Raw genomic sequence first — 21,409 nt, 5'->3', positions numbered from 1 at the left:
ATATTCCACACGTGATTCAAGCTTGTCATATTTCTTTTAAAAAATCAAGAAAGCAAACGAATACTAAATATGAATGTGTGTGTGTTAATATATATTATTGATTACTTTTAAAAAAATTTAAAATTTGCACCTGAAAATCTATAGGCGAACTCTCAAAATAAAAATATAACTTTATATTATAACGTACTAGGTCAGCAACATTGTTCGAATAACAAAGTCCTCTTCGACCATCATCATCATCTATCTAAAATAAATTTTCGAACAACGGATCCATGGTATCCCTCAATGGACTTCTCTCGGCCCTAATGAGTTCGTGCCACTTATTATTATGATCACTAGAAGCCTTCATATGTTTTTTCTTTTTAGTATAGGAAGTCACTAGCCATGCATGAAAATCTCAACGATTTTCCATAATTTAAAACATCAGTATGGCAATATTCCATAGATTTAAAATTCAAAACAAATAAAAATATATAAAATAAAATTCTCTTTTTTTTAAGGGCAAGTGAAAGAGAATTGATTTTGGAATGTTTATGCAAGTAGAGGAGAAGATACCAATTAATACAAGATCAGAGAGGTCAAAATAATCTTTTGAAAGGCTTGTGCAAGAGTTAAAAAAAGAATATGACTTTAATACCAATCGATGTATGTTGATCATATTAAAGATATTGATTTTGAAAGGTTTCAACAAGAGTAGAAGAAAAGCAAAAATCAAACTCTCACACTAATTGATACAAGACCAAAAAGGTGTAAAAAATGTGTAACATTCTTAAAAATTTACTAAAATTTTTTCTTGAAATAGAAAGATTTTAAAAAAAATTCAAGCTTTTTATTTTTTATCAACTTAATTAATTCATGTTGTAAAATATGAAAGTAATGAATAAGTTAATTATAAAATTAAAGAACTAAAAGAATATAGACCAAATATATCTTTAAGAAATTCCCTCCATCATAATTCATAATAAAACTTTAACACAAAGTATATGTTAAAAAGTACCTGATTTTCATCAAAATACAAGAATAAAAGTCTTATAATTATTTCGTACAAGTCTCGTAATTTCTACCTATGAGAATATTCAAATTTCAACATCTTCCATCCTTTATGATATGACCAACTATGTCAATGACTGCAATCAAAATTAAAAATAGAGAAAAATAGAAAGTTTATTATTTCATGTTAGGTTCACATATAGCAATATTTATACAAAGGCAAGATAATAAAAGATCTGAATGAACGTAAATATGATAAATACCTAGTGGATAAACTCCATATCCTATGAATATAAATATGAGAGCCAGGCTAGATGTTGCCACTAGCCATAAAATAATATAGTTCTATAGCTCATTAGATGAATATGGAGAGGCTTCTAAGATATTGGGTATATTTTAACATATTCTTTTAATTTTTTGTGCCAACATTAGAACAAGGTAAATGAACAATCCAATCATTATTCGGTAAAAAACTAGTTGATATGCAAAGATGTGAAAGTGAAAATGCTTCATTTTATGAACAGGTCCCATAGCTTAATATAGTGAAGAAAATGAGTACTATTTTATCAACATGCTTATGAAAAGAGCAATTCCTCTTCAAGTGTGATATGCTTAATATAGTAAAGAAAATGAGTACCCTTTTACCACCATGCTACTTATGAAAAGAGCAATTCTACTTCAAGTGTGATGTGCTTGTAGTGTTTAATCATATGTGTTTTTATATATTATAATTGTGAACTAAAACCCTTGAAGGTAAATTAAATTAAATTGTGTGTATTTAGACTAAAACTTGAACTTAACACTACTAAACAAGCCAAGAAAAAATATATAAAATTAGTTTTTTAAAAAAATGAAAAAAAAATATTGTTGGCTTATCATACATATGTATAAATAAAATTAGCGAGTTTATTTTTTAAAAACCTTATCATAACAATTTTTAAACATAATTTTATAAGTTAAAAACATAATATATCATTCATTTATCATATATATTTTTGAATTTTTGATTTTTAAGTAGTTCTTCTTTATTCTCTTCTTATATCAAACGGGGCATTATTAAAATACTCTCCCAAATGATTATTAAAATCTCTCTCCCCTCCTTCTTTTCTTGAGCCAAACATAATGTAAAGATTTCACTCACAAGTCACAAGTAACACCAAAGTATAAAATAAATAAATAAAATGATTCAATATTTTGGGGAAAAAAACCTCCTAAACTTAATGTTGACTATGTCCACGTTTTTTTTCATCTTATGTCCACATTTTTTTTTTCATCTTTCATTACCATGTAAAAGCTTGAAAAGCTTGGACAAAGTGTTTAGTCTTCTGTTTGTTCCTCTTATAATTGGTTCTATCATAGCCCTTTATTCATTTAAAAAAGAAAAAAAGAAAACCCCAGGGTTCCACCCAGATGCATATAATGGAAACATCGTCCCCATCATTTAATATAACTCTACTTGATTATTTATTTATTCAAATTATTAAAGTCAACGGTGTTGAAACATGCCTAACCCGCCATGTCTTCATTATAACTCCACTAATTTATTCCAAGTAATTAAAACCCTCCCTTCTCCGTCACATGATCTTCTTGCTAGTTTGTCATCCCTTACGTAGATAGGAACAATATGGCATACTTTATTGAATTAAAAAATTGAAACAAGCAAATACAGGTAATTAATGAGATAGTCATATCTTAATTCATAATTCATTTTTTTAAGTCTTTCGTTTTGTTTAAGGATTAAGAAATTATCCCTTGATTATATAAACTGATCTTAAGCTGCTCTGGTTCAGTCGTCTATAAAATCTTAACTTTCTGGACTTTGCTTTCAGTTCTCACTCCTCAAATCACCAGGTATCAGCTCTGTCTCTCTCCCTCCACATCTAAAATCTGGTTTGAATTTTGAAGAAAACTTGCATTCTTTTTGAATTCTGGATCACTTTGCATTTTCAGGATTCCTTTTTTTTTTTCAAAAAAATAATATTGAATTATGAGTACCAGCTAATCGACTGGTTGTTGTCTTGTTTAATCAGATCTTGACGAAGAGAAGCTTTCAATCTGAAGCCATGGCCCTGGTGAGTTATATTTGGTTTCCTAGTAACCAAAATCTCTCGATATTGTACAAATTAAGCTCCTTTTTTGGAAGTTATATGCTTTTCATAACTTCTGTAACTTTCCGTAGCTTTTGTATATAAAAGTCTGGCTTTTATTGATCGAATTGGCTCTCGTCTAGTTCCATAATACTTTTTCGGTTCTTAATATAAGACTTATTTAGCTAATCTAATTAGATTAAGGAAGTTAGGTAAGTTAGTTAATTATAAGAAATATAACATGTTTTTCTTAAAACACCATAATCATCTTCCTTAATATCTTCCCTCCCCCTTCCACTTAATTATAGTTAAGAGAGTATCCATAAGGGTAATTTAGAAAAAACTGATAAATATGATAAATAGGTTTTATATTTAGGACTAAAATTATTAACTCACCAATTAAGCCATATATTAAGAATTAGAGGAGTATTTAGAAAAGTTTTAACTTATAGAATTGTATGAAGTTTATGAAATTTATTTTGTTTGGTTTAAAATATCTCATTAAAATATAATTTGCTTACTTGTTATTATTGTGTTTGTGCAGATCTTGCACGCACGCAGAACAAACAAAAATACATACAAGATATTCATAACAGCAGAGTATAGTGGTGTGGAAGTTAAATTGGCGCCAAATTTTGAGATGGGTGTTTCTAATAAAACTCCTCAATATCTCAAGATGAACCCTATTGGCAAGGTATGATTTTTTTAATTATTATTTTATATTTTGGTTGGCAAAAGGAATTTTTTTAAATTAACTGATTAAACTTTACTAAAAGGTACATTATTGTGCTTTCAGGTTCCTGTGTTGGAAACTGCAGATGGTCCAATCTTTGAGAGTAATGCTGTTGCTCGCTATGGTAACAAATAAGGCCATTCATTTATCACTGTTAAAATGTTTTTCTGTTGTTTATTAAAGGGAAGGAAGTATGTTTAGGTATTTTTCTTTTTATAATTATTTTCTTTTGAGTCGATGCAGTTGCTCGATTGAAACCTGACAATGCTTTGTACGGGTCTTCTCTCATTGTTCACGTAAGTTTTCTGCCAATTAAACAGTTTTAAATATAAAAGTTGAATAACTAATTTATCGAAATTAAGCAAATCAACCGACCTAATTATTTTAATCATCTACTTTGAAGTGAATTAAGATATGGGAGAATTAGAACAAAAGACCTATAGGAAAAAATATTTGGTGCAGAGGGTCATAAAAATTATAATTATTTTAAAGGACCATATATTAAGATATAATTTTAAAAAGACTAAATTGCCCATAACTAATCCTCTTATATTCTCTCACGTGATATCTCAATTATTTGACAGTTAGTGAGTTTTCTCCTTTTTCACTAACCCACATCTCATTCCACACAGATTATTTGATTAATTTATTATCAGTTTGTAAGTCTGCAACCATATTTTTACATCAGGTGCCCATTCCGACGTGCCCCAAAATAGGTGACCAAAAATTGATTCTTCTCAACCTGCAAAATCAAACATGATATAGTTCAATCCATTTGCCCACAAAAACTCCATAATTTGTTTGAGAAAAATGCTACTCGTTAGTGTTAAGTGCTTGACCCCTCCCAACAAAGCTCCTCAAATCACAGACAGTATCTCCTTCGACATAAGAGACAAAAAAGCAACCAACAAAATTAACCCCTTAGATCAAATGGAAGTTGTGTGGAAGTTAACATTTTATAAGAATTAAACTAACATTGCCTCAAATCTTTAAACTAACATTTTATAAATCTTGATCCATTTAGGATTTTCCCCCCCTTAAATGAAAACAAGAGCGGCGGCAGAGGGAACGAAGCGGGCGGGGTCAATTTAGTATTTTAAAATTTATATTTTAACATTTGGTCTTTTTAAATAATTCTAATTTCTATGGTTCTTTTTACTAAATAATTTTCTCTACATGTCCTCTCTTCTAATTTTCCTTTAAAATTTTGTATTTAAGATCAAAGCAAAGTCCCCAACTACTTGTTACATTTAAAATTGGACGGAGTATTTATTTTTCGTAGTTCCTCTCAGTCTAGATATTCCAGATGGAGGTGGCATTTCTTGCTAGTTTCTTTTGGTCTTAACATCGTCTGTTATTTTTTGTGTTTCAGGCTCAAATTGAACAGTGGATTGACTTCTCCACATTAGAGATTGATGGCAATATTAATGATTGGTATAGGCCAAGAATGGGACAAGCCCCTTATCATCCTCCGGTAACATGTTCTAACAACTTTTCCATTTACCTGTATGTGAATTTTGATTATTGTGTTGAGCAATTCTGATGTTGTCAATCCTAATCACCTAATATTTATTATTATTATTATTATTTGTTAAACTCATGAGTTGAATTCTTAAATAAACTAATTTTGACTTTTTACACTTAAAAAAAAAACAGAATCAAAGCGCATGCAAACTCGCCCATAATTTGAAACTTGGTCAAAGCTAATGGTAGCTGGCTTAAACTTGATAAGATTCATGTTTTAATTCGAGATGGACAAGTTTAATCTGGAATTTTTTTTTAAGGTAAGATAATGTTCATTGTTGAATCTACCGGCCCTTTATATGTGTGCCTAAATTCATAAGTTTGACAACTATATCATTAAAATATTTTATAAGCAATGATGCTCATTGGTACCATAAGATCTAAATAGTCTAAATTATTTCTTTTAAATAAACTAAATTCAAAGTTTTTAATATGTAGTTTTATAAACGATAAACTTACTCTTCTTTTTTAAGATTTCGTGTATATTAAAATAAAAAATTATTTAAAATTTTAAAATTAAATTAAATCTAAATTTTTACCAAAAAATCAAATCGTAATTATCTAAAATCAATTTGAACGATTTACATTAATAATCAGCATTCCATTAATATCATCATGACGTACATAATTTCATGAAGGACCCAAAAATTTTAGGATGCAAAGAAAACACACTCATGTATTGGTGTGTGTGTGTGTGTGTGTTGTGATTCCATTAATATCATCATGCCTTGAGATTTATTTAATTTGGTGTGAAATTGTGTGTGTTGATGAAGGTTGAGGAATTTAAAATTTCAGCATTGAAGAGAGCACTGGGGGCGTTGAACACTCACCTTGCTTCTAACAAGTATCTGGTTGGCCAATCTCTGACGTTAGCTGACATTATTATGACTTGCAATTTGTACAGAGGTTTCACTCGCCTCATGACCAAGAGCTTCACTTCAGAGTTTCCTCATGTTGAGAGATACTTTTGGGCCTTGGTCAATGAGCCCAATTTCCACAAGATCATTGGTGAGGTTAAGCAGACTGAGGCTACTATACCTATATTGCCTCAACAGAAGCCCAAAGAATCTGCCAAGCAGGCCCAACCAAAGTAGGTCCAATAAGGATTGAGAAGCCCAAAGAAGAGGCAAAAGAGGAGGAGCGATGCATAAGCCTCATGAAAAGTTAGTCTTAGTTGGAAGGGTGTTTAATTAACCGTGAGGTGTCTTTGTTGAGTAGAATTTAGTTTCTTGTTAACTTTATATTGAATTCTATGATGTGGTTTGGAATTAGTCAATTGCATCCTCTATGTGTGTGTTTTTATCTAATTATGATATGTGAATCTTCCATAAAATCATTTTTTCTCAAGTTATTTTTTCTCGAAATATACTCTTCATATTCATTTTGGTGGACTCATTAGCAATGCTTCTGCTTTGCTTTTGAGAAAAGCTTTTGCAGTGCTTCCTTAAACTTATTAGTGGTCCTTGCCATGTGCCCTAAATGAATATGTAAAATATGCATCAGTAAAATATATTTATGTAATAATGTTAATTGAAATTGAGAGACTGTAAATATGGATTATCTCAACTAATTAGTGTTATTAAGAAATTTATAACTCATGTCAAATTATTAAGGCTTAATAAAAAAAAAAAGGGCCTTACTTTGAAAATTATTTTTAAGAGGTTAATTCTACGGTTTGAACCCATGACCTTTTAGTCATACAAAAATAATTTAACCAATTACTCTAAGATTTCCCTTCGTTTTTCTATTTAATAAAATGATCAATTTTTTTTTGTATAATTAAATGCATTTACGTATAACGTGTAGGTTGTTGACAACTTATTATTGAAAATTAATGCAATTAATCCAATGAACTTTTTTTTTATATATAAATTTAATATACACATGCACACACGCAAACATACCAATTCTAAGTTTGGATTGTGAGACTTCATCCAAGTGTGACAAGTGGTATTAACATCAGTACAACTAGCTGTTGACATTTTGGCACGAATTTGTCATGAATTATAGTATTATACTATATAGAATGTAGTGACATAAAAATTAATTAATTAATTTCAACTAATTAGATTAATTTTGAAGGAAAAGGAAAAAATTGGGAAAAAGTCCATTATGTTAAGTAAAATATAAGAATTACAACAAAAAATAAATCTACAAAATGGAAGTTATGTGTATTAATTATAGAAAATTCATAAGAAACCATTTAGGCTATAGTGGATATTTTTTTGGGCTTAAAGGTTCTAGTGGATATTTAAGTATAGAATTCCACAAAACAATTGCTCGGAAGCTATAAACATTTGCTGTTAGCACTGTAATATTTATTGTGAAAGTCCACCGGTTGTACAAAATAATCTCCTTCGTTGTTCCATTCTTCAAGAGAAAAAACCCCGTCGATTCGCTGGTGCTTGAAGAGGAGCCAGATCTCGAAACTTCAGCCCGCATTTTGCTGGGGAAGAATAAAAATCTCTGAACTTTCGTTCCGTGCTTATCTTCATCGGCACTTCAATCTCCGCAGTAAAGGTCTGCTTCGCTGCTCGTTTTTATTCGGTGATTTCTCTCTGTGTTGACGTGATGAAGAAGTTGATTTTACTGGTAATTTCTATCTCCGACTGGTCGGTTCCAGTTAGGAAAGTAGAATGCTTTAAATTCTCATATCTAGAGGCCGAAAGTAAAATGTTACAATTTGTTTGGATGTTGTGAAATGAGCTTTGCTGTGATGTCCATCAGAAATTGATTGCTGATAAATCTGTGAAATGAATAAGTTTCATTTGAACACCATGTAACGTTTTACATCAACTGAGAGGGGATTTCTTCTGATGCAAAACACACATCCGCACGCAGGACTAAGTTATTTTACTTAGTTTGCTGAGTTGCAAGTCTTTAGCAGTCTGCATATGCTATTTCGTGAAGGTGTAAATGGGATACAGATAGCCCTCACCAAGATTGATACGTTGTCGGCACTCTCAGGGTTCTCTTTTATTTAGGTTGGGTTATTTACATTGCTTTGTACTAGGAATTTGTGGTTGCATTAACTTCGATCTTTTGTTTGTATTATTTATTACGGAAATTTATGGATGTTTTCAATTCTAAATTGTATATTTTAAACATAAAATTTTGTTCTTGATTTTGTATTTTAGCTTTATCACTTTGTTTTTTCTAATTGTACGAAAATTTAGTTAATCTATATAGTAATTATTACCTTGCATTTGAATTCCCTCATCATTGTGTGGAATGGGGACAAAGTGGCATGTCCTCCGTCGCAAGGAATGGGTAGACAAGGGGATATTTTGTAATATGATCCTTTCTACAATCTTATTTTGAGTTCAAAAGTGTTATTTTGATGTACAAAATTTTTTACCCCTTATTAAGTATGTTGATTTTCATTCTACTCCATGGCAGTGAGCTGGTGATTCATGGCTTTACCCTCCAAACTTCCATACCAGCTCAACCTCTTCCGAACTTTTTTGAATGCAAAAGTCAAATGGGTTCGAGACCCATATCTTGACTCTGTGGTGGAGAAAGAGAAGAATCTCAAACAGGCAATTTTCCTCATGAACCATATTATTTCATCTCCTTCTGAATCTCTTCCCGTCTCCACTGTTTCTCTGTTCAAATCTCCTCTCAACCTTCCCACCACGACAGCCAAATTCATTGATAAATATCATTCAATCTTCATGCAATTCCAACCCAGACCTGGACTACCTCCTCATGTCAAGCTTACTCCTCCAGCCTTGGCCCTCCACAAAGAAGAATTGGCCATTCATAGCTCTATAAACATCCGTCAAGATATTGTTAAGAGGCTTACAAGGTTTTTAATGCTTGCTGGCATTTCAAGATTGCCCATTTATATAATTGACAAGTTCAAGTGGGATCTAGGTCTTCCTCATGATTACATAACAGTGCTTTTGGCTGATTACCCTGATTACTTTGACATTTGTGGAGTGGAAGATCCATTGACAGGGAAAGAAGTGCTTGCCTTAGAGATTGTTTCGTGGAGAAAGGAGCTTGCTGTGTCTGAGTTGGAGAAAAGGTTAATGAACTCGTATTATGGTGGAGGAAAAAGAAGGCATGATATTGCATTCCCAATGTGTTTGCCAAAAGGTTTTGATTTGGAGAAGAGGGTTAAGACGTGGTTTGAGGAGTGGCAATCATTGCCTTACATTTCTCCATATGAAAATTCATTTCATCTTGAACCAAATAGTGACCAGGCTGAGAAGTGGGTAGTGGCGATTTTGCATGAATTACTTTGCCTTCTTGTGTCTAAGAAGACAGAGCGGAAAAATTTGCTGTCCTTAGGAGGGTGTTTGGGGTTGGAGACAAGGTTTAGGAAGGCTTTGGTTCATCACCCAGGAATATTTTATATTTCAAATAAGATTAGGACTCAGACTATCGTGCTTAGGGAGGCTTATAGAAAGGACTTTTTGGTTGAAAAGCATCCATTAATGAGCACGAGATATTGGTACATTCATCTCATGACAAAAGTTGAGAATTACTTGAAACCTGCTAAGATGAGGGATAGTCAAGAAGTTAAAGCCTAGGAATGGAACTGGACATGTTTTGAGCTCAACTAGTTAAACTGACAATTGGTTATGTTTTTCTAAATAAAGATATGGGCTTTGTAAGATATTACTGAGATGTTTATGGAAGTTAACAATGTTGTAATTTCCTACTGCTAGAACTGGAGGGTTACTCCCTTCAAGTTTCTTTGCAATTCCATATTCCCAAGTGGTTGACTTTGTTTTGGCATGTAATATATGGTGAAGTAGATCGTTATAGATTTGAACTCTAGCTTCGCCAATTTCTTGAGAGCAGGCCACAATGAGTTTCCTTGCAAATCCCTTTACTCTCGGTGTGGATGGCTTGCCTTTGTATGAGCCAAGGAGGTGGATTAATTGAAGTGGTTGTAAGCTGACTTAGATACCACTTCAATTCTGTGAAAGAAAACTTTTCAGCACTTCTGTCACTAATTTCTGTGGCATCTTTATAAACAGTGATTTCTTGATCCTTCAGAAAAGTGCATTTGATGAAGACCTGCACTTGATATTCTATGACAACTTGCTACGTGGTATGTTAGTAGTTTGCAATATGAGTGTCAGGAAATGGATGCCAGGGCTTCTCTTGTGGCATAGCAGGGACAAGGCCATCTTATAGGATGGTTTATTATTCTACTTTGGATGGTTCGTGACCTATTCCAAAAGCAATGTTTCCTCATTCTACTCTATAAAGAGCCATTTGGAATGTAATCATGATTGCTCTGGCTTCTGTTTGAGATATTGCCATTTGAAACGTAATTATGTAGTCATGTTAGGTGTACTATCATTTTCCTGTTTATTTCCATAATGCTTGTCTAACTTTTTAGAGTCATAAAAAACTAAATAATTGTTCCCCCCCTCATGTTAATCCACTATATATATGATAAAACAACAAATGAATGGAATTCCTTTTCAGAATGTTTAAGAAGATTAATGATCTCCATAGCACACATGATATAAAGGAAAATTCAGCAAGAGGAATTCTTCTGTAGGTTCTCCACATATCCCTTGGCCCTTTCAATTCACTGTCTGCCGCCCTTCCTGCCCAATCTGTCTTGATCTCCTCTCTTCTGTTTCATCTTCACTGTGATCATCTGAGTTCAGCATCACGCATTTTGCACCTTTGCCTTCTTTCTTGTCTTATAGGTGTTCTCCATGGTTGTGGTTTTGTCTCTGACTGTCATCTCTACTCTCACGTTTGTGGCTCCATAGATCTGCAGCTAGGGTCGACAGTCCTCTGTTGCCTGGATCTGCAGGTTCCTCCTCTTCTGTCCTCTCCTCCACTATTGTCATGTCCTCCTTCATTTGCTTTGAGCTTTGCCGTCATTATTCCTTCTTCCTCTCCTCTCTCCTATTGTCACCAGTCCCTCTTCATTTACATGCCTCAAGTTTGTGTATGTGTCATTCACCGATGAAAGATGATTTTTTCGGTAATGATATTTTTTTGGTGCAAATTTATTTGTCAGCGAGGTTTGAATTGTTAGATTTCTTCTTTCCCACACTAGAATTTGGGTTCTGGATTTTTTCTAATTTTTATTGTTTGAATGAATTTCAAGGAATAATAGTAAAAATAATTGTTGGTTTGGCTGAACAGTCTCCCAGCCTGGGAGACCGAGCTGGATCCAGTCCAACACCGAGTTTGTTCTGGGTTGGACCAAACCATGGTCTAACATGTCAAGGCCAAAGGGATTTCAAACCAAACCTTGGGTTAGATAGAAATCCGGTCTGGTATGTTTGTCATGCAGCCCTATCTATCTATACAGGCCTAACTTTCTGTGTTTGCACATATTTGGAGACAGTATGTTCAACTTAAATTTATGTTATTTACTTTCATATATTTATGAATGTTGTCCATCTATAATGCGCTAGTTTGAGGCTTGCCGGGGAAAAAAAAATTGTGATGTGTGTGGGATAAGCTATACCTGCAATTTACTTTTTCTTTGTCTTGGCATGGTTTCAAAGTTTCCGTTAATGAATTTTCCCTAGTTCATCTCTGTTATTCAATTGAGCAAGAGTGCAAGATCCAGTTATTTGTTATTTCTGCTTATTTGTATTGTCATTCAGCTGCAGATGAGAACATAGCAGGCATGAAAATGAAAATATGCAGTGGATGGCGTCGGTTTCTGTTTGGTCTTCCTCTTATTTTCTTTCTTCCCCATCTGTTATCTGGTGGGTTATTCCTTATTCACTTATATTTGTCAAAAATATCTTGTCGTTTGATGTATTGTGGTTGCCTTACTAACAAATTTCATTCCCATTGTATCAGTCATGGAGTTGCACCAAAACTCAAGCATGCAGGAACCCCAGAAGAAACTTCAAAAGAAATTTGATCATCTGGTTCTTGGTTCTGCTGCTGGTCAAGGCTTGGCTAATCGTTTGCAATGCCAAGGTTCTCCAATTCTCTTTATAAAATAGTATTTTTTTTTTTATTATATGGTGGATAAGAGGTTTTAACCTCTTTTCAGTTGTTAACTAGTCACAGAAAATATGGTAGTAATTTGAATTTAGGACCTTGTGCTTTAGTCCCTCCTAATCAAAGCCATATTACTATTGAGTTATCTGGGAACATTTTATCCAATTGAATGAGGCTTCTTTCCCTGACACTTCATAATGATTGTAACTTTGCTCTCTTATTGTTATTCACTGTAAATATGCTCACGACATTTTGAAATCATCACACTCAGTTCCGTTATACATGCTTCAACCTTAGTTTTGCAAATATTATTAACAGATACTGAAACTTATTGACTCCTTGTTTAAGTTGTTTTGTAGGTGAAAGCAGCATTATTTCTTGTGTTATTATTAATAAGTTGAATTTCATAGCATTATGTAAAATTGTTTTTGTTTATTGTTTCTAATACGCATCCTAATTTTCAAAATTTCTTTCTGATATCTGAAAATATATAGTAACTGAACTATATAAAACGAAAAATCTATCAAACTTTTAGGGATTAATTAATTATGCAATTCTTGGCGCAAGGGAGCTTGGAAGTTATGAAACAGCTATTGGATATGCTATTAGATAAAGGGAGCTTGCATAATTTCTTAGATGCTAAAATAGCTTGGTAATTAAAGCTCATGGTACGATAGGCTGAGAGACTAAACCTCATGGTTGCTAATCAGTAGAAGTGAATGATCTTGAAGAAGTTTGTGCATCTGGAATGATCAGTGCAGGGCTGTCATTCATGGTAAATGTTATTTTTATGTAGATGAATCTGTAGTTCCAAGTTAGAACTGGAAGATTACAGGTTTACATTATGAAAAATAAATGGAGAAAGAAGTGAAATAGGCGTCCTCTAGCTTCTGAGATGCACGAGACTGTGCTCAAAAATCGATTCTTCCTCAAACCCTCCCATGCTTCGAACTCCACAACTTATTCCCTCTCAACGGCTCCCAATCCCCCCCCCCCCCAAAAAAAAAAAAAAAAAAAACGACCCCCTAAAAAGAAAAGGAAAAAAAGCCCTTACCTCACAACCCATATGAGGTGGTTGGTGTTATTTCCTTTTTTGACCCTTCCAGATGCCTCAACTATTATAGCAGCCTTGAACCCCCAATTACACCTATTATTTCTTACCGTAGATTTTCAGCATTTCAGGTCCATCATTAGTACTATTTTTCTCAAGGGCTTTTACTTCGTCATTGATGTTAATTAGGCAATATTACAATTATATTTTCATGATGTTTTTCGTTTGACATTTGTATAGTCTCTTCATTATTTAAGTAAACTAGCATTGGCCTGTGCAATACGGCATGAGATGCTAAATTATTAAAAAAATTGCACATAATTCCATGCGATAACACAGCTAGTATTCTGGTTGTTCAATTTTATATATATAATGATGATGATTCTTATAATGTATTTCACCTTTTTTAACAGTCTCTTTGCATTTTCCCTTTTAATCCTTTTTGAAACAATGCACAGGAACTAAGTCTCTCAACAAGACTCACTCTTCTCATAATGTGTCACGTGCTGAGGACATTGCATTTGTCACTGTCTTTACCATTTACAATTCTTCTGCTAGCAACGTAGATGATAGATCATCAAACACAGTTATTGGGGATTCTTCATATAATAAGGTGCAGAGGTCAATGGCCGTGTTGAATGTCTTCATTAACTTCGTTCAGGTAGTTATTAAGTACAACTTGTGAAAGTTATTGCCATGTTACCATAGGCTTATTCCCCTACAATTGCATGTTAGTTCTGTAATGAGGTTTGTGGCAACTTTAATGCTTTCTGGACCAGTTAATGCCCAGGATTTCATACTTTGGTGTTTACTAACTGGAATTAGTAATATGTTATTGTCTAAAAAGGTAAGTCCTTCATGAACCTTGTTCTGCCATGAGCATCATATGTTCTGCTACCTAGTCATTTGTTAGCTACTAAAAATATGTGATTGATACTGGAGCCTGGCTTGGGAAATTAAAACTAAACTTACCTTTGGTAGCATACAAGCTGAATTTTATGACATTCAAAGTAAGTTAATTGCTTTCACCATTAGCAAAGAGAGGATAGGCCTCTGGGTTCGTTTTCTTCTCACTTTCACAGAGAAGTATTCAGTGCATTTGATGGGCCTTTACTGGAAATGGAATGTTTACTTGAGGAAAGGGAAAAAGATAAAGCCCTAAAAAGTGAGGCTGGGGGAGGTGTTGAAAAGGGAAGTACTAATAGGGAGAGGGATATTGCCTTTTTAACCACGCAGTTTGAGCCAAGATGGGTTATTGGCCTTTCACTAACTTGTGGAATTACAAGAGAAGTTGGGGAGACATCTTGTTAATGGACGATTAAGTTGGAGGAGACTGGATCCAGGATGGGTTAGATGGGATGTTGATGGCTCTATCAATCAAGTCAGTGAAGCAACTTGTGGACGACTAACACACGATGAAAATTGCAATTGGAGATGTGAATTCATGAAGAAATTAGGATTTTACGCAAATAGTATTGTTCAGACATAGGATCAAACCTTCTCAAAAAGGGTGTTTTTAAATTCTATGGAAGCTCTTAATAATATCTCAAAAGTTCATGGCATAAGTCACCCAGCTTTCAGCATAGTTGAAGATATAAGAAGACTTCTTATGTGCAATTGGGAAGTCACTAGTGATCATATATTTAGGGATGCCAACATTTGTTCTGACTAGTTTGTGTGTTATGCCCACACTATTGAAACAGACGATGCTCATGTCAGAGCTGCCAATTGAATGTGGAGATATTATGTTGCATGATTTAACTAATGGGCTTGTGCGCCCTCATGTTTTATCAGTTGGATCTTTCTCTATCTTTGTGCATATCCTTTGTAATAATAATAATAAAAAAAAAGGACAGAAAACTGACCTAATCACATGGTGCATGAGGTATATGAGTGGATGAGAGAGAATGTGGCTCTTCCTTCCTATATGGGATTTCGGCTAGACCAAAGGGAGTGGGGGAAGAAATCGACAAGGTTTTGGATAGTAGGAGAGCACATGACCTCTCAGAAGCTTGGAGTCTCAATTCATTTTCTTTTCTTTTGTTGGCTATTTTGCAGTTAGTCATTGTAGAGTTGTCCTTCACTTTTCCATCATTGTCACTAGAGAATATTAAGCAGCTTATACATGCTGAAACAAGAATTTCTAGCATGATCTTCTCATTGATTTGTTGTTCAACCTCTCCATCTTTTTGGGTTTCAAGAGCGTGTGAATAGCTCCAATGTTTTTAAGGTTCAGTCTTGTGCATGCGGCCTGCTGTGGGGATATTCTCTCATGATCTTGAATAAATGATGCACGCATGATCCTTCAATCGTGTCATTGTATCAATTATTCAATTAAATAACTTCATTTTGGGCATGATAGGCATGATAGCCATTTTTTTTTGGTGATATGGTCAAATGTTAAATTATCCAACTGAATTAAGTTTGTTGTCTATGCATTGTGTAGTAAGTCATTTTCATTTGATAACTTGGTTGAGTTTTTATTATCATTGTTGATGCGTAATACACTTCATTTAGTGTTTGATACATGTGAATTCGCAGGTGACAATGCCCCAGAGCAGCGTGATCATTCTTACTGACCCAGCATCTGACTTTTCATTGCACAAAAATAGGGTCTTTCTTTATCCTATTCAAGGTGAATATTCACGAGACAAGTTGATGCTTCAAAGGATCAGGTCTTACATTGTAAGATCATGTTGCATTCATGGTAGATTGAGCATTTATGGAGGTTTAAATTGTTGCTTTTCATATCATTCAATGTATTTCCTTCATTTGTCCACCAGTTTATGTCTTCATGATAATTTTAATGGCACAATTAATAGTTTGTGGTTATACTTTTAATGGCTCAGCTGGTTGAAGTCTTCCCTTGTTTATGATAGCTTTCCACTTTTTCACTTTGATATTGATGGGAACAATAAATTTAGTGAGGTCGATCCTCTGGGAGAAACAGAATTAACGAGTAGCAATGTAGCATGACTAACTGTAGTTGGGACCAGGGAGTTCAGGAGAGAGAATGTGAGAGAAGCACTGGGAAATATAAGGTTGGTTGAGTGAGTTTGAGTTTGGGAATGTTTTGAAGCTGGGGAGAAATTGGACTCTTAAAAACAAGGGAGCAGTCCCTTTCTTATTTCTGTGGCTTTTCTGCTTCTTTTCTGGACATACTACTGCTGACAGGAGAATTCTGCTTTTTTGTCATTAAATGATAAAAGCAGAGTCAGTTTCACCATATATTTGATCTCCTTATTTGTCTTGTATCATACTTTTATGTCATTATTAGAAGAATGCTAATATTTATCTTTTTAAAATGAATATCATTTGTTTGGCAGTTTTTTTTAGGAACCAAGCTTCAGGAGCTTTCTCAGAGGCCAGCAAGTACCACACACTATATTTTCACTGATTCTGATATAGCAGTGGTTGATGATCTGGGACATGTTTTCCATGACCACCAAAATTTTCATCTCGCGTTGACCTTCAGGAACAATAAGGCTCAACCTTTGAATTCAGGATTCATTGCAGTGAGGGGTACTGCTGATGCAATTTTGAGGTGCATAAATTGATCTGCCCGGATTTTTATCTGAAGCGAATGTATTTCATATTGGCCTGAAATGTCACCATTTTGCTATTGTTGCTAAACGAAAATGATATGATTACAAACTCTGGGAAATAGTGATGAGTCATGATATCATGTATAAATACTGCCAATTGATGTTCTATATTGGTATGTTTTGTTTTGCACTTGGTTATTACCTTCAGCGATATGATTCTATTTCTTAATGAAGCATTTCTCTGTAATCATTAGATATTTAGATATCATTTTCTTTTCCTCTCTTTTGCCTTATTTTTATATATTCCCTTGACTTAAACAATTTGGGGAAAACGCAGGGCAAAGCTTTTCCTACAAGAGGTTTTGAAAATTTACAGCTCAAAATACATGAATGCTTCTCGGATGCTTGGTGATCAATTAGCTCTTGCTTGGGTCGTGAAGTCCCATCCTTCTTTTGATGCCAGCAGGTTTTCAAAGCCCCTGTCTTTCACTGAAGACATTGGTGGTACTTCGGTACTGTTCTTACCTTGTGCCATATACAACTGGACACCACCTGAGGGTGCTGGTCAATTTCATGGCATGCCCTTGGATGTTAAGGTATAATATTAATTGCAGCCTGCAGTAGATATTTACCTGGATGCCTGATCTTCTTTCTTTTTTTTTTTTTGGGGGGGGGGGGGGGGAATTGTACTAATTGTCTTTGTGTTTATACTAAACGTGCCGTTTTGTTCAAATTGAAAATAAAAGTTGCCATTACTCTGTGCCAGTTTGGATCAGCTTAAAAAGGCATTTTTGCGCTTTATGAGATAAATATGTGAGAGGAGTTTAGTCTCGTAAAGCTTAAAAGTGCTTTTTTTAAGTGAAGGCAAATGGGCACTCTTTTTTTTATTTTTTTTATGGAAGATGTAAAGTTTTCCAAAAGTTATCAATAGTATTTTTCGCATCAGCAGACTCTCCTTAGTTCCAGATTGTTTACGTTTTGAACAATTTTGCATCTCTTATCAAACTTTTGTGTAAATGCGCTGCTTAAAACCACAAGGACTGAATCGGAGCCCTTTTAGTGAAACCAAAGGGACTGAAGTAAAAGTAAGCAATATTTAACTAAAGTTCTTGTATGGGATTTATTTTTTTAATGCAGGTTGTACATTTTAAAGGATCAAGAAAACGCCTAATGCTCGAGTCTTGGAACTTCTATAAATCCTCTCCCATCATTGAAGACATGTTATGCCTCATTCTGGCAAGTGGACGAACCAAGTATGATTTTTGAAGTTCACTGGAGAATTACTTGATATTTTGTGCAGACATGCCTCACAACTTAGGAGAATGGTATAGCAGGAAATTTTTTCACCCAGATATATCCACCCCAGCTTCAGGTGTGGTAGATTTGTTATTTTCACGAGAGTTCTTGGCATATTTGTAAGACAAATATTTCACTCAGACTCTGAAGATAATATAGAATGTAATGGTACTCTCATTTATGACTTCCCTTTTGCGTCCTTTTGCCGAGGAGATTGTAGATGGCATAGTACTTGTGGGGTTTTTTCAAAGATAGCTAGTGTGGGTCCGAAGTCTTAAAAAATAGCTTTATTACTCATTTATGAATAATATAGTTTATTAGAGTTTTTATATTGCCTGTTTGGGAGCCTGATGATGGTTTTCACATGTACTGCGAGTGTTTGGCAGCTTAAAGATAACTATGTTGAGTTTACAATTGATTTTGATAAATATATAAAAGGTGTTTGGATTTTTTTTTAAAAAAGTATGGTTTTAAACTTTTACAAATCAATTTTATAAATATGTTACAACTAAATATATTCTCAAAATCATAACAATAAATCAATTTTATTCCCAGTCTATTCTTAATTTAAACACGCATTGTTAATGATTTGGGGCCTGCCAAACAAGCACTAGATCCACCAAGTTGTTAATGTTATTGTTGTATTGTTAATAATCAGACCCTTAAATATCCATTGCTCATCGTGATCACTGCTCAGGTGTAATGATTATATTTAGGAAAATATTCAAGATTTAAAATTCCAATGAAAAAAATAAGTACTATATTCTGGGCCAAGAGAAAAATTCGGGGACTCAGAAAGCGAAAATGTAAGCATTATATGTTGACATATTTATAATTGATTTTCTTGTCTTTTCAAACCGAATAACCAATCGTCCTTATTTCAATTATTTTCATGCAAGAAGTAAATTGTTTGAAAAAATTGGATTGGGAATGGCAGAAGGTAAACTAGTTTGTGAATTTAAATCTAGGGAGAATTTCATTAAACCCCTACTGTAGAGAATTAGTGTCCAGCAACACTTACAAGATTCTACAATTTCACTACACCCCCAAAACTAAAATAAAATTAAAATTTTAGGGTGAAAAGATAATAATACCCTTACTTTTTTTTTTTTTTTAAAAAAAGAATAATTGTGGCCGGAACTCTGGTGACCAGCCAGTTGGAGCTTTGATCTTTGGCACTAGCCAACTGAGCACTGGTGGCTGCTAGTCAGGGCTTCGGTCACCAAAGGATTTTTCACAAAGAAGGTGATTTCAACCCATGACCTCCTAGTACACAAAAAAAATTATGACCACCAAATCAATCAATTCACTTACTCATATAATGCAAAAAAAAAAAAAAAGTAATAAAACAAATGCAATTGTCCAAGTGTAAATGAACATATAAATTCAGCTATTTGCAACACAAATTTAATGATTTACAATACAAATTCGGTGATTTACAAGAAACATAAAGGAATTCACAACCTCAAATACAAGTATTTATGTGTAAAAAAAAAAGTAAAATTTGATTATTTATAACAAAAATTCAGTGATTTATAACTCTAATTCAGTTATTTACAAGAAACATAAAATAACTCATAACTCTAAATGCAAGTGCTTAGATGTGAATGATTAAATAAAATTTGGCAATTTATAACAAAAATTCGATGATTTACAACTCAAATTTGACAATTCACGACCTCAAATACAACTATACAAGTGTTTTTGTATAAATGAACAAGTGAAATTCGACAATTTACTACAAAAATTCGTCGATTGACAACTCAAATTCAGTGATTTACAAGAAATATAAAATAATTTATAACTCCAAATATAAGTGTTTAGATATGAATGATCAAGTAAAATTTCACGATTTACAACAAAAAATTTGTGATTTACAACCTAAATTTGACGATGTACAAGAAACATGCAGAAATTCATAGTCCCAAATGTAAATGTTTATCTTTTTTGTAAATCACTGAATTTGTGTTGTAAATTACTAAATTTATGTTGAAATTACCGAATTTCACTTGTTCATTTACATTTGAATACTTGTTTATTTATATTTGAACACTTGCATTTGTTTTATTACATATATATATTTTTTTGTACCATATAATCAATTGTATTAATTGGCTTAGTGGTTATAAATTTTTTTTATCAAGAGGTTATGGGTTCAAATTCTCCCGACCACCTTCTTTGTGAAAAATATTCTACTGACTAGAGCTTCAATAACCGACCATCAGAGCTCAGCTAAAGGTTAGAGCTCCAACCGACCAGTCAACAAAGCTTAGGCGACAATTAATCTTTTTTTTTTAAAAAATAAGGGAGTTATTGTCTGTTCATCCTAAAATTTTAATTTCATCTTGTTCCTAAGGGGTTCAGTGAAATTTGGAATCTTATGAGGATTGTTGGACATAAATTCTCTACAATAGGGGTTTAATGAAATTCTCCATTATTTTTTGACTTTTAATATTTTGAATGGCAAAAGTTATTAAAATCTAGAATTTGATTTTTTTGGGGGGGGGGGGGTCATTGGAAGAGGAGGGGGTAATCAGAGGATGAGCCGGACATAATTTAATGGTGATGGCCATTGTTGCTAATGGTGATTGTTATCGTACAATAATTTTTTTTATGGAAGTTATCGTACAATAATTAATTAAAATTATGTTTTTGGGAAAAAAAATTGAATTGGTTAAACAAGTAAATAGAAATATAACCAAAATATTATCGTTACACATGACATTCCAAAAACAGCTACTTTGATACTATATAAGAAGTGTTATTTCGGGGTTTGAAATATTTTATCTTCGTATATTCTTGTTTTATGTAAGTGTTATTATCTAAATATTATTCATGCATAAACAATAACAACAAGCTACTTAAAAACTGTGAATTAAATTAAACAAAACTTAGCGGAAATATTTGGACTAAATTATATAGATGGAAAAATTAGAGTGAATTATATAAAATTTTGAGAGAATTACAATGAGATATTAAAGAAAAAAAATAATTACAAAACAAATTTTAGAAGTCGTCATTTTCTATTCTAAAACTTGTCAGGCTACTTAGTTGTTGTTAAGATTTTTTAGTAATTATTTTTTTTTTTTGAGATCGCATTGTAATTCCCTCTAAAACTTTCTTAAACTTTAAATTGTATGTCAATTACCTCTTTAACCTCTATAATTTAATAATAAAATTCCCTAATTTTTTTTCCCAATAACCTCCCTAACTTTTAAATTATGCATATGGTTTTAAT

The 21,409-nt window shown here is 33.1% G+C and overlaps 3 protein-coding genes across 12 annotated transcripts; all 3 read left to right on the top strand.

The window, feature by feature from the left end:
• The first annotated feature begins 2,793 nt into the window (after positions 1–2,793).
• Positions 2,794–6,432, top strand: LOC114756521 (elongation factor 1-gamma-like). The gene is made up of 7 exons (XM_028945466.1): positions 2,794–2,841; positions 3,021–3,062; positions 3,622–3,771; positions 3,874–3,934; positions 4,054–4,106; positions 5,183–5,284; positions 6,108–6,432. Exons 2-7 carry the CDS (start codon positions 3,054–3,056, stop codon positions 6,426–6,428), a joined length of 696 nt encoding a protein of 231 aa, XP_028801299.1. The 5' UTR covers positions 2,794–2,841; positions 3,021–3,053; the 3' UTR covers positions 6,429–6,432.
• A 1,345-nt stretch (positions 6,433–7,777) lies between these two features.
• On the top strand, positions 7,778–9,910 carry LOC114756500 (protein WHAT'S THIS FACTOR 9, mitochondrial-like). Of its 3 annotated transcripts, XM_028945461.1 has the most exons (3): positions 7,802–7,854; positions 8,176–8,318; positions 8,734–9,910. In XM_028945461.1, the coding sequence occupies exon 3, from the start codon at positions 8,748–8,750 to the stop codon at positions 9,870–9,872; it is 1,125 nt and encodes a 374-aa protein (XP_028801294.1). In that variant the 5' UTR covers positions 7,802–7,854; positions 8,176–8,318; positions 8,734–8,747; the 3' UTR covers positions 9,873–9,910. The 3 variants fall into 3 exon arrangements, with proteins under 3 accessions (XP_028801289.1, XP_028801294.1, XP_028801283.1); XM_028945456.1 differs by lacking the exon at positions 8,176–8,318 and having other exon boundaries at positions 7,778–7,854; XM_028945450.1 differs by lacking the exon at positions 8,176–8,318 and having other exon boundaries at positions 7,843–7,926.
• LOC114756451 (uncharacterized) lies at positions 7,796–18,507 on the top strand. Of its 8 annotated transcripts, none has more exons than XM_028945427.1 (8): positions 7,796–7,854; positions 11,937–12,035; positions 12,133–12,255; positions 13,789–13,991; positions 15,872–16,015; positions 16,657–16,874; positions 17,213–17,471; positions 18,013–18,507. In XM_028945427.1, exons 2-8 carry the CDS (start codon positions 11,954–11,956, stop codon positions 18,139–18,141), a joined length of 1,158 nt encoding a protein of 385 aa, XP_028801260.1. In that variant the 5' UTR covers positions 7,796–7,854; positions 11,937–11,953; the 3' UTR covers positions 18,142–18,507. The 8 variants fall into 8 exon arrangements, with proteins under 8 accessions (XP_028801260.1, XP_028801251.1, XP_028801238.1 ...); XM_028945418.1 differs by having other exon boundaries at positions 7,798–7,854; positions 11,931–12,035; XM_028945405.1 differs by having other exon boundaries at positions 7,841–7,926.
• The last annotated feature ends 2,902 nt before the right edge of the window (positions 18,508–21,409 follow it).

This window comes from Neltuma alba, unplaced genomic scaffold (genome assembly GCF_004799145.2).
Source record: "Neltuma alba isolate B1F8T4 unplaced genomic scaffold, ASM479914v2 tig00001394_pilon, whole genome shotgun sequence".
Classification (NCBI taxonomy): Eukaryota; Viridiplantae; Streptophyta; class Magnoliopsida; order Fabales; family Fabaceae; genus Neltuma; species Neltuma alba.
The sequence above is the reverse complement of the archived record's forward strand: the minus strand, read 5'-3'. Positions and strand labels throughout refer to the sequence as shown.